General features: G+C 37.4%; 1 protein-coding gene across 1 annotated transcript; it reads right to left on the reverse strand.

Annotated features, from left to right (window-relative positions):
- Positions 1 to 308: 308 nt before the first annotated feature.
- On the reverse strand, positions 309 to 13,919 carry FANCB (FA complementation group B; the record flags this gene model as incomplete). The annotated part of the gene is made up of 8 exons (XM_084288777.1): positions 309 to 729; positions 1,824 to 2,061; positions 2,899 to 3,353; positions 5,392 to 5,558; positions 6,440 to 6,568; positions 11,242 to 11,334; positions 11,848 to 12,000; positions 13,011 to 13,919. The coding sequence occupies 8 exons, from the start codon at positions 13,917 to 13,919 to the stop codon at positions 309 to 311; spliced, it is 2,565 nt and encodes an 854-aa protein (XP_084144903.1).
- Positions 13,920 to 14,078: the final 159 nt, after the last annotated feature.

A 14,078-nucleotide genomic window follows, 5' to 3' on the forward strand; every position in this document is an offset into this window, starting at 1 on the left:
TCTTATAAATTTAATAGGGTTATTTTGAACATTTGAACAGTACTTGCTTGCTATTTTTTTCTAACGTATTTCAAGATCGAGAATTACAACTTTGAAATAGCATTTATTAGAAAATACCTTAATGTATTTTAGAAATCTGTAACAAAATGACTCTTGAATACTCTTTTTTGCTGAAGTAGAAGTCACCAACCAAATTAGTTATTCTATAGTTATTTCTAGAGATTAAAAAAATATGAATAAGTATCTATGAAAATATAAATATTTAATTCTATATTTTTAATTAAAATTTTGTTCAAAATAAATAGTTTCTAGGACTTGTTCAGTCTCCACACAATCATATCAGAACTGAGCTGAGCTTCTGCTAGTTTCAAAGCCATTTCCTGGTAAAGGGCACCATTCATTGTTTGATTCATATTTAGCACACTCTCTTCCCGTTCATTCTGAAGCTTCATTCTGAATTGCTGAACTTTGTCCTCACTGTCCAGTAAAGAAGCCACAGGAGCATCACTGATTTTTTTGCCAGGCTCATTCTGCCTTGTCAAACTGTTTTCAGCTTTACTTTCTTTTGAGGAGAGAGAAGTCCGTGAGGTGAGCATTTCTTTTTCCAAAGCCAGCGCTAACTGCTCAGTAAGTACATCTTTGCTTCCAGATTTCAGGAGTTTTACATCACAACTTGGTGGGAGAACTTTAGTGAGGCTATGAAGGCACTGGAACAAGACTGTCAGACTTCTGTAAAATAAGAGTATTGTAATTAATCTACCTTGTATGTTCAAAATTCAGTAGTGGCAACTACAGTAACGCTACTTTAAATCAACCAGGGAAAAAACTTAAGATGATTATGGTTTTAAGTACTGTGTATACAGCATACACAACCATAAGCAAGGACTGTCTAATGGAGTGCACTTAGCCAATGTACACAAAAAAAAGTTTGTTCAGCAATATAAATAATCTACATTAAAATACATGCAGTTACATGAGCATCTCTTCTTTCTTTGAGAAGTATTTCATTGTATGTAAGGGCCACATGGGATAACACAAAGAAATATGCTTCCTGGTCTGCATGCAAAGGCAAAAAAAAAAAAAGTCAGTTATATTCATAGGTTGTTACTATCAGTAGATATGTACTGCACAGCTATTTGGTGGCTCACTACTTGTCTTTTTGGAATGGTCACTGATAAGAAAGTGTTACACTTCAATTCAGATATTCAAAATTAGTAAGGATCCCGGATAAAATAGTGTTGGTGTACATCAGGGAACTGACTCCCTTAGACACCAGTATAGTGTATACGATGCAGTGACAGACTGACACACATTCTAAGAGGAATGCAGAGTTTTTCAAAATATTCTTATTTCCTGTATTTGGCCAGATGAGCTCTGCAGATGTCTTTTGATAAAAAAAAAAAATTGTTTCAGAACAAAAGACAAACAAAAAGCATCCACAAGCATCCGCAAATAGCTAGGTTTCCCACACTGATCAGAAAGGCATTTTTATTTGTAGTTCAAATTCAATTGTTTTTTAAAATTCTCTTAAAAATTTTCTTAAAAAAAAAAAAAAAATATCAGCATATGTTCATATTACTGTAATAAGAATAATGAATATAAAATTATGATGAAAAGAACAAAATAGTACCAAGCACATATTAAAGGAGACTAGAATATTTGGAATCCAATGTACTGCCTAAGACAAAATTAAATGTTACAACTCATGCTCTGACATAGTTCTGATATGAAAATAGTTCTATGCAGCTGTAGGAAACAATATAAAGATGATCTAAAGCGTATATGTTAGATAAATATATTCCACACTTTTTGACCAGTTTTACCTGCAAAATAGCGTTAGAACTCCTTCAAATGGACTTTTCAGGGTCCAGTTAAAAATTGTACTGTATACATTTCCTGCTTTATGACAGAACATATAGTCATGGCATTCTCTAAATGGTGTGCACTCCATTTCTCCAAGTAACCATGAATTTACTGAAGTTAGTGTGAAGTCAGAAGACTGAATCTGAAAGGAAAATCTCATAGATGCTGCAAGGACAGCGAGTATGTCTTCCATGGAACCTGCAAGAAAATACAGTAAAAAGATATTTGACCTAAATATTTTGATCAGGTTGCACGCAGTAAATGTGAATAGATTTTTGCTTCACACTCCTAGTGTTACTTGGAGAATCTGCACCTGCATTCAAGTGTTCTCTGGAAATTTTCTTCTCACCTGAATTCTTATACGTACTTCTGTCAAACAAAATGGTTACCTGATTAACAGTATCATCTGTATAAAAAAAAGAAAAAAAAAAAAGAGCTCTAAAGAGAAGCATCACCTTGCCAAACGAATACTATTAATAGCCTCCTATTGGAGGCTAACACACTGGTGTTAGCTGATGATATAGCATTAAAGGAAGAAATTGAAATTCTTTGAAAATGATCAGAAAGACATTTCACTACATTAGTAAAAGCCCGGTTCAAAACCAGTTGAATTAGGAACTTTGAAATAAAAAAAAAAAAAGAAAAAAAAGATGTGAAGATGAGGAAAAGCTTCAATTACTTTGGTATTATTTGGAAAATAGTAATACTAAGTCAGAAAAGTGTGTCTAATCAATACTAAATATCTTAGATGAAAAAAAGCAGGATGCAGCTTTCCATGTTCAGACTTATCTTTAAAGTTAACCTTTCCAGATGCACTTCAGCACCAATGCTATCACAAAACCTTACAGCAATGCTTTTTTCCATTTTGAAAAGTTTCTTCTGCCTTGTATTTCACCCATCTCTAAATTGAAAAAATCTCTGCAGTTTGCATTCAAAGAGAGAGACATAATTACACCCTGAAAACTTAGCCTCATCTAGAATAAACAGAAGAATCAACCACGTATTTATGAATCCAAATCATATCAAGCCATTTACCTGTACAGTAACTATTATCCCTTAGCATCTTTACTGAGTATTTTCCATCTGAGATATCTTCCAGACTTAATAAAACTTTCCCACAGAGTAAAGTGATCTTTTTGCTCTTCTGTAAACCATCATTCTGATGTTTTTGTTTCTTTGCATGTAGTAGAACTACACAACATACACAATGAAATGCCAATAAGGGTGAAAGGCTGGTAACAGCAGTGACTGTCTTCGCTCCTTCCAGATTAATCTCTGAACATTTCTTATGAACCTGTTTTTTCAGATCATTCTTGCTATGCAAGTCCAATTTCATCTTTTTCGGTGGAGGCTCAATTTGACACGAGGAAACAGATAATGCTGAGAAGGCTTTGTTCAGCTTAATGATTTTATTCCGACACTCAATAATTGGAGAAATTGAAGAGAAGTCTTGATCCACCACTAAAGATAAACTGACATCACTCAGTGACCTGTAAAAATCCATGTAAGATGACTGCACGCACAGAATGCATTTCGCCTCTGAGAAATAACCAAAACTTTTCAGACATATACAGACTTGTAAGACTACGAAACTCCAATATCATTCCAAATTAATTCAGAGAACACACACAGAGTATATTTTGAATGACTGTTTCATCTAAGCTTGGTATTAAGAGCTTCTAGGAGTTCGATGCCTCTAACTCAAGTAATTTGGGCATTTCATTCCCCCAGAATATGTTGAAAATTCTACATAACTATTGCAGATACTCTACAGCATTTGTAATCTATTTTTAAAATCCAAATCTTTTAATGATAAATTTAGAAAATATCAACTCTACTGTCTTTGAGGTTTAACTAAAAGCTATTCTAGTATTTTATATTGCTTTTTAGGTATTCAAACAAAAGAGTGTGTAGAGAGTAAAATAAAAGATTTAAAATACCATTTCCTTAAACATTCAGTAATTTCCTGAAATGTACGAAGTGCTTTGTTCATTCAACACAGGGTTCTTCCATGAAATCCTAATAGTACTGTTTCTGATCTTCTCTTAATGAAGATTATTTTTTTCTGTCAATCAACTCAGTCTCAAGATGTCACTGACACCTGAAAGTCTTATAAATGTCTAATTTTCTTCACAGAGAAGTATCACCACCTTACAGTGCAATCTAAAATATCACTATAATCTTGCATTAGTAGGAAGCCCAAAAAATAATCAGTAAAGACTTGCAGCTTTGGGGTAGAAAGAAGGAAAGCCCTTTTACCTGGAACCACAGGTTGTTGTATAGAGTATTGAACTGGAGACCAGAAGACCTAGATTCTGCTGCTAGCCTACCAGGTAACCTTTGACAAATGATCTCAGAAGATCTTCACAGATCTTTTCTCAGCTGTAAAAATGGGGGATAGGGCAATATTGCTGCTGATTTTTAAAGAACAGTTACAAATCTTGAAGGCTTCTGAAGCTATACAGGAATTAGGTATTTCAATTTCAAAACCAAATTGTCATCAAAGCTAAAAGAATAAGCACTGGAAAAGCAAAAGCAATCTCTTGCCTCAGTGGCTCTTAATAGGCCGTCAAGAAGACAAGGTCAACTTTCCTGTAAAGTTATAGCAACCTGGCAGTTGAGCAATAATATACCCACAGCTCCAACAGAGCAGCCAAAGGGCCTAATAGGTCAGCTCCCTCACAGCCACCGGAATTATTTTCAGTGGCATCAACACTCTTTAAGCTTACCCTAACACAGTCTCAGCTACACAGCATGTGGGAATATAGGTCAAAAGGCAAGTTCTGTCTCCACCAGCATAAGTTTGTTTAATGTAATCCTGCTTTTTTAAAAAGTATGCTCCAAATTATCTCCCTCCATCTAAGAGGGAAATGACATCAGTAGTAATTACTACCAGAACTAAGCAATCATAATGTACAAAATAAACAAATCATTATAACAACAATAAGAATAAACAAACAGTTTTGAAACTTTAAGTATTGAATGCGTCTTTGTTCCATGTAATTTACATAATAAATTGGCTTAGCAAATACTTTATTTGATTGGATATTGACTTTAGCATCGCTGAACACTATTAAGTTGATCAGAGAATTTAAGATGTTTTCTTCTGCACTTCTTTTTAAGCAAATTGCATTCTAGGAATGGCAAGATATTAACACTAAGGCAGCAGGAATGTTATAGCTAGGACAGAACTAAATTTACACTACTTGCTGACATCAGTATACCTTATGCTAATAGGAACTATAGAGAACCATAATTGTTGTCAAAGAAATCTGTTATAAAAAGTCTCCAGTAACGATGTAGTTATATTGATGCAGCTAATTTTTGGCTATATAACTCATTTTTTGCACAGTGCTAGAGAGAGACAAGCTGCAGCAACAACACTGGCAAGACACACACATGAAACAATTTATACACACAATGAGAAAAGTCAAATCTCAAAAATCCACTCTTGCTACTGCAGGGCTTAACTTGTAGTCTCAATTTCTATAAAACTACAGAACAAAATTATTAGATTCGTATACTTACAAGGAAAACGATTCAGTTAGTTTTACTCCAACTACCAAGCTTTCACCCACAACACGCTGCCACAATTTCTCTACGAAGTGGTCTGGAACTTTAGATGTCGATGATGCCTCTTTACTAAGAGAATGAGGAGGATTTTCTACATCATCCCAGAGAGAGACAAGACCTTCCTTACAGAAAAATGTTTGTTTAGATAAATTAAGTGCATATACTTGTTCTTTTGATATTGCATTATTTAGTGTTTTGCCAGAAGTGATCCCTGGAAGTGCTTTTAAGATACATAGAATGAAATCTATATAAACTAGTTTGTTCTCTAGAATAGATTTAAAATATATAATCACCTTTTCTTAAAACACAAGCTGTCATGACAAAAGCAACTCATTCTCTCCCAAGCAGCATGAGTATAAATCTTGTACTGTAATATAACTAATTATCCTGAGAAGACTTAAGGTATTAGAAGTTATATTATATTATTGCATTAATTGCTTAAAATTTGCCATCTAAACCTGGCTGAAGGGGACTTGAAGGGGACAACAACATTAACTGAAATATCAAGTGTATTTCAGGTAAGTTAAGATGTTTATTTAAAGAAACATACTAAAATAACATTTGAATAAACTCCATCACCTTTTTAGCTTCAATTCACTCTGCCCCTGTTACAAAATCAATTTTGCTTACACAAATCTATCACAGCTAATTTTTCATATCAAATAACTGTCCATGATCTAACATGTTATCTAGGCAACTGTGCCAATTAGGACTGTACGCTCTCCCTGCTGTTTGTCACTAACTCTTTGTTAGAGTTTACACCTCCATCCAACCTAGTCAGGAGGTACTGTGTGAATCAATTTCAAGGAAAAGCAATTAAATTTACTCTTATCTACATATACTGACAGGTTAAGAGAATGAACCAGACTTTACTTAGAGCAAATTAGTGAGTTTTGATAGTGGCAATCCCTACTGATAAAAGTAACAAGTGGTTGAGGGAAGCACCCTGTACAAATGGTTCAGCATAACTCAGAAGTGGTCTGTGCTCTCCTCTGCTTTTTACCTTTTTTGCAGTTGGTAGAATATGGCTTCTTTCTTCAACAAGGTCTATTAATGCTCTGCATGATTCAATAAGAACCCTCTTTTTGAGGCCTAAATGCTGCTGGAGCTCTCGAACAGAAGAAAGACCAGCCTGTAAAAGATAAAAATGATCATCAGACTTCGGCTTTAGTCTACAGCAAGTAAGAACTGGTATTGAAGCTAACAAGATATCCTTTAGCTTTCCATTTTAAGCAAGCATCACAACCTGTTGTTCCTCAAAAAGCGCTTCTAAAAATTGTCTGGGTCAGGTTACTCTGCTGCCAAAATATGAATCTAAGAGTCCTGGTCTCTTAAAATTAAAGCTTGAGCTGAACTTAAACTTCTAAAGTAAATATTCTCAAATCAGGTAGGTAATCTCCTTAATCTCCTTAAGTATTGCTCCTACTTTTGTAACGACATCAATTTTGATTTTTTGTCAGGACTTGTAGTGATTATTTTTCAAGTAAATATATTGAAGAGTCGATGGTTTCTACAGACAGACAAATATGTAGGCTAATTCTCAGTGTTTTGTTTTGTTTTTTTTTTTTTTTTAAATATGATTAATTTATTTTTTTTATGATTAAAAAAAAAAAAAAAAGCACGTCAGCTCCAGATTATTAGTTTAAGAAAACTCCTCAAAACTGTCCTCTGGAAGACAAGATCCCAAGAAGTCTGCTACCATCAAAAGACGTGAGAACAAAGCTTATCATTAGAACTGAAAACCAGCCTCTAAACTAATAAAGAAATAGAAAGACATCAAGATAAGTCATCACCAACTGGCAAGACTGAATAAAAAGCACTCCAAATAACAGAGATGATGCCATTTGCTTAAGCTGCAACAGCAAAGAGCATTTAGAGCAAGTAGTACCTATCATAAAACAAAATGATTCACCACCTATCAAACCATGTGTCCAAAGTACCAGATTCCACAAAATACTCCAGTGCCAGATTTGGGGTGGGAAAAGAAAAGGAAAAGTTAAGAAGAAAGATGTTTCTACGATCTTGTCCTAATTGCTGTTATCAGAATACCAAAACATTACTCAGTCCCACTGGTGAATAACTCCTGAGTGAGCAACTGAGGTACAGAAAACAAACAGGAAAGCACAGACTAAAAGTCAAAATGGCCAAGGATTCACTCATCTATGCTCGCTGACCCATCTAACTTTTGCAAGTGCTTCTTCCCCTCACAACGCAACAGGAATGAGAACTGAAATTTATCACATGGCAAAACTAGACTAACATGTGGCTACTGTTGTCTCTGCAAGAAGGGAAATGCACATTCTTTGTCTCATATCCCAAGATGTGCTGAGCAACAAGTGTCGGCAGAAGTCACAACCTTTGCGCTGTGGAACTGAGAAAATAAGAGTGCATCACTTTAAAACAGAAGATAAATACCAACATAAAACCATTGCAGTACAGAGTTGAATACAACAGAGCTAAGAGAAAATCCAGCATAAACAGCAGAACAGATGAATCACTGTCTGAAACAAAACAAATTAAGGCAGAGACTTAGTGTCAAGTAAAACAGCCAGTGCTTTGACACGCTGCAATTAAAGTTACAATATTCATAATTAAATAAATAAATAAAGCTAAAACTACCAAGAACTGTGGCCTTTTTGTAAAGGGCAGAGAATGAAAAGGAAGATTCATTATAAGACTTAAAATACTGTGAAAAGTAAAGGTGAAACAGAAAAAGTCGACAAAGCCAAAGGGAAACCTAATTCAGAGGCCTAGAATCTGAAGCTGCTGCTATAGTAAGTAACAGGCTCTGTGGTTTTCTAGTGACTAAAATCCATTATGAAAAAACAAACTGAAAAAAGGGTCGATTTACAGCAAAGATAGAAGAATAACTACTGAAAGTTCAGACTAAACACAGTAATAAAACACAGTAATAAAAATTAGTTGTACATAACATTTCTTGAATACTTCCCACCCACTACTGAATCAACATTACTAGGACGGGAACAGAAACAATTAGACATTGTAGCAATCCAATAAATCAGAAGGATGTGAGAAAAACAGAAACAAACAACAACAACAACAAAAAAAAACACCAACCCTGCCCTGAAACAGGCAAGCCGAGTTGAAGGAAGCAATTTTATCACAGTCAAAAGAACATGGCATTATAATCCTTACAAAATTGTTCAGTAGCTGGATATAGAACAGGCCAGCACTCCTGCCAGAACAGCCAACTAAAATCATCAGAAACCCTGTAACTGTGGCTGTTGTAGCGTAGCTGCACTACTCTGCCAAAGGAAGTTTTCTTCAGAAGATACTGTAATGAATGTTAAGGAAGAATGAAGGAAGAATGAATGCATGAGAAACTTAGAACAGTTCCAAAAATACACTTCCAGATTTTTCAGTTTTACCATCTGCAAAATGCAGCTTACACGTATTACTGTGCATAACTTAAATGCAGACTATTCCTATGGAGTGGAGCTCAACTTAGTCCTGCCAAAGTTTTCACGTGGCTAGAAAACAGCTATGCGAGCGTAGAATATTTAGGGGTAAAAACAGAGGTATGAGAAAGGGCTCCATTTGCTATTTCACTTTGTCCTAACATAGGAGATAGCACAGAGACTGTCAAAGCATGATTAGATTGCAAAATTCTACAGGACCCAAATTTTGATGATGAGTATTAGAGCCCCCACTCCAAGGCTAAATAACTTTTGCACATTTCCAAGCTAAGCAGGATCCATGCACTATTGTATCAAACAACCATCCTTGAAATTCAGTAATAAATCAGATTGCAACAAAGCAGCAACAGCACTTTACTATTCAGGGAAACACACAAAACAGCGGAGATCTCAACAGGGAAGCAACACCAAGGCACCTACGTCCAAATTCATCACCATGGCAATGGCAAAGATTTACAGCATTAAAACATAAGAGGATTTTTGATTTGCTTGTAGTGCTTGTGCTAGCATGTGGTTTTGGAAATTAGAGATCTACTACTTAAAAATATATATATTTATGATGGATTCTGGGTCTCTGTCAGAAGGACTGTATCAGCAGGTGATACATGAGAACTTCAGCCAGTGGCTTGCTTCTACCAGAGCCATTAGAATGTGCAAAACAGAGTATTCATTTGATCCTAGCACAGATCCACCAAGATGTAAAACAGAAAACCAGCTGGTATTTAAAAAGAACAATGTCAAAAGACAAGTTACATAAAACATTTCGCAGTCAGTGGCAGGGCAGACATCTTCATGACCAAACTGGAAGGATCAACAAACAAGAGGGAAAACTAATGTCTGTCTGGCAGAGGGAGAAAGTAGCTTACTAAATAAGGACAGACTATAGGAACAAATAATTCAATTTTAAAATTTGACTACCAAAAGAATCTAAAAAGAGAAAGTAGTGTATTGTGAAGGAAATATGCACTTTATGTGAAAGCCAATAAGCCTCTAACGCACAAAGCAAATAGCTGTGAAAATCTAGGGTTGGAACGGACCTCCTGAGGTCTTTGGAATTAATCAAAATACTTTCTTCTGCCTTCCAGGAAAGACAAATCCATTTTTCAGTGTTTTCCAAGAAACAGTTATTATCTTTTGAATGACACAACTTCAAACATCTCTTCTGTCATTAAAAAATAGAAAAATCTCCTTTTTCAGTCTTTCCGTAATGGATCAGATTCCTTCTTTTATTTGAGTCCTAAATTTTTCCCAGTCAACTTGCAATTTTTTTTTTTTTGCAGTCAACTCAACAAATTTTTTTTTTGCAGTCAACTCAACAAATTTTTAAGGGCTGGAGATCTGCCACAACACTGGTTTTCACTAGTTCTGAAATGAACAGAATAATTACCTTCTATGTCATACTTAAAGCATTCTCAGCAAACTAACAACATTCTTACATCATTGTCTCACTTTGAGATTTATACTATCTCCTTAAGTTTCTGGGTTTTGCTGTTGTTTTTAATTTTCCTATTTGGTCAATTGCTAGCCATCTACCTTAGACCAAGGTAACTACACACAGTACTGAAAAAGAACATATTGGAGAGCACGCTGGAGGTTTACTAGCAGGATGAAAGTTAGAAAGTTGGATTTTCATGTTTCACTAGCAGCCAACAATATATTCCCATCATTACTTATACTCTAGCAAGTTTCCCCCAGCTTGTTTTATAAATGAAGCTAATTAAAAGGATGCATTTTAACTTCAATCATTCTACTTTGCAATATTAGCCTAAGAAAGCTGCTAATAACTGGAAGAAAATCATCAGCAGGTGATGAAATAACCATGGTCACTAAGTAGGGCAGAAATCAAAATTGACTTGACTGAAGTCCATAGACAAAGGAAAAGTTGATTCTTTCAGGATTAGCTGCTGCTCATTGGCACTCTTTTGGGAACCTGTCACTACGCTGGCTCAAAGCACATAATGCCGAGCAAAATAAGTAGCCACTCTGATTTTATAAAACTGGTTGTTCAATATCTAACAGTAAAATGACTGTTACAAAGCCTTTAAAAGATGGCTTCAGCATTATCTCAAAATTTTAAATAAAATTAGACCCTTCTGATTACCCATATGCGTTTATAACTGAGAGAACTAAAGCAGACTACCACCAGTTCAGGAATGGACACTAAATAACATTGTTTTCTCCATTAATCACTTCTCCAATAAAAACAGTAACAGTATCGTTAACCTTACCCTTCGGGTAATGTAATGATAAAGTAATGTGGAAAGAATACAGAAAATACAGAGAACACAGAAAATACAGAGTACTATGTACAGAGTACTAAATACATAGTACTATATACAGAAAATACAGAGTACTATGGAGTACAAACCTGTAATCTTTTTTCAAGAGCTTGGATGGTAAGCAAACCATTCTCTTGCAATCCTTCTGCAGCAGGAACATCATCTTTGTAATTAATACCACTCTAAAAAAATAAGTTAAAAAAGTAAAAAGCTGAAAGAAAGGTACAGGCTATTACATCCTACTAAAATAAAGGGGGGGGGGGGGGGGGGGGGGTGACAGGGAACACCATAAGAGTAACCATATGCATTCTAAAAGAAAAGTCTTATCTTCTGAAAGCAATTAGCATTTGGTAGTACATAACAAAAAGGCCCAATTACGAGAAGATAATTGATAATTTACCTTAATTTTCTTAGCTAAAAGCTAAGCATTGTAGCAAACTTGTTGCACATCTGAAACATTTTCAACCACATTATTTTAAATTCCTGAAAGAATGCTGATGCTGTCCAGAAAGCAAAACAATCTCCTCAGATAACTTACATTGCAATTCAGACTCAGAGAGTGTTGTATTCAAAATTCGGGGCATTTTGCAACAGACATCCAATTTCACTTTGTACCAGTACCTTAATAATTTCTTGAGGTTTCTTGATTTAGTAAACACAGACTGTGCAGCTGAGAAAAGGCAAACTGAACTTACTTCATAGTTGACTTTTCCCAAATCCGTTATTTTGAATGTACTTAACAAGTCTGTACTGGAGTCATCCTTAAAAAGCAGCAACAGTTGGTCAGTTCCACAGCCAACAAAATCATCTACCAGAACAGACTTCACCTTCTGCCACTTGGAAGCAACCTACAGTAGAAGTTTCAAAATACATATATTGGAATAAATCTTGTACGTGAGATGTTGTTTTGATGAAGTTTGCTTTTTAGAATGAGGCACCCTAACTGAGTGTCTGGAATACAGTGATTTCATAAATTTCAAGATCTTAATCCATTGTTTGGAGCCTCTGTAACACTGGGAAAGCCTAGCCACTCCTCTTTGAAGACCACTTTCCAGAACACAGGTGGCAAAGACTGCACTTTTTCAGTGTAGTCAAACAGATGAATAGCAGAAAGCTGTGCAAGTTATTCAGAACGCATAATAATTTCAGATCACTTACAGATATTCTACTTTTAACATTCAGAAAAATGTGTAGCTATACACAACAAAGATAACTGAGATGTAAAGCCAAAATTGTACAGTAACAATATCTATAAAATGCTGAGGACCAGACACTTTCATTTCCTGAGTTATGTGACTTCTTGACAGAGTATTACAAAACCCTAGCAGTTTTGTAACTACTGACTTCAGGAAAGAAAAGCGAGGTTGGAGTTACATGATCTTTGTGGTCCCTTCTAACACAAGCCATTCTATGATGTCTTAGAAACAGTGTGGTTTTTTTTTGTGACTGGGAAGTAAGACTCAAAAGCTTCTCAATTTCAAGAAGGTTATGCTTTAAAATGATACAAATTTACTATCATTTTAACCTAAAATACGTAAACCCATTCGTAACTATCTTATAACTTTAAATCCTCATTCTATGGAAGTTTTTAATTATCAGCAGAAGCTTTGGCCTAGGCTTATAAAAATGCATTATTAAATACTAGAATCCAGGATTTATTTTCAAGTCTGTAAGAAATAAATGAAAGTTTTTCATTGCTCATACTTAAAACAGGTTATTTTAACACAATCAATAACAACCAAAAAGTGTTATAGGACCTGAACATGTAGACTTTTCACTTGCAGAAGCTTCAGATAAGACAATATGTACAAAAATAAAGATAGGATAGTAAAAGGAAGCTATTGAAGGCCACAAATACCTGTAAGTTCTCACTCCGTACAACACACACATTCCCAGAGGCAAAAGACACAATAAATAGCAAATGATTGCCACTGGTTACAGCTGTTTTTATTGACCACGGCTTCTCATAAGGAAGCTCGCAAACACCTTTAGGGTGACCGTCTTGGAACCAGATGAGTTGATTCTTGTGGGTGACGGCAACCACCGATGTCCTGAGCTGCTTTTTCAGCATCTCGCTCTTACAGACGTGGGCAGAGGACACCACTCTGCTGTACGCGTGGGGCATGAAGCACGTGCTGGCCAGCATTTTCTGCGCTTCGATGGCGTAGCCGAAGAACTCGGTGCCCCAGATGGCTCTGTCCGAAGCGGAGAGCCCATCCTCAGCTTCGCCCTCTTGCAGGCGAGCGGTTCTCACCCCTAGGACTACAGTGCCTTCCCCTTCGATTTCCCCTGCCCACACCACAGAAGAAAGTTGAACGGGCGGGCTCAGCACCGTGCTGGTGCCGGGGGAGATGTAGAAGAGCCTGTCGGCGTGCCTCCACAGCACCGCGGGGCCGCCGAGCAGCCTGACGTCCTCCTTCAGCTCGTAGTCCAACTCGAACCGACAGCAGAGCTCGAAGCGGTTGGAGCCGTGCACGGCGAGGAGCAGGTACTCGACGGCCTCGCTCCCCTTCCTCCTCCTCAGCAGCACGCAGGGCAGCACCACCCCCGTGGCGGCGTGCGCGGCGCAGCCGCAGCAGACGATGGCGGCGTCGCGGCGCCGGCCCCGCAGCCCGAACGCCCCGCTCGAGCCGCCGCCGAAGCGCCCGCCGCGCAGCGCCGTCCTCCTCAGGCGCAGCTCCGCCTCCGCCAGCCACAGCACCAGCACCTGCCCGCCGTAGGGCAGGGCGTGCGCCCCGCCGCCACCGCCCGGGGACCCCGCGGCCATCCCTGAGGCAGCAGCGGGGCCGTTGGAGCCCCAACGGAATTAACGGAAGGCGGGGGGGGGGAGGGTGGAGGGGGAGGGGAGAGGAGGAGGCGGCGCGCACCCGTCCGAACCTCCCGCCGCCGCCGCCGCGCGCGGGGCACGACGGGAGGAGGGCGGGAG

The sequence above is a fragment of the Netta rufina genome, assembly GCF_964035555.1.
Source record: "Netta rufina genome assembly, chromosome: 1".
Classification (NCBI taxonomy): domain Eukaryota; kingdom Metazoa; phylum Chordata; class Aves; order Anseriformes; family Anatidae; genus Netta; species Netta rufina.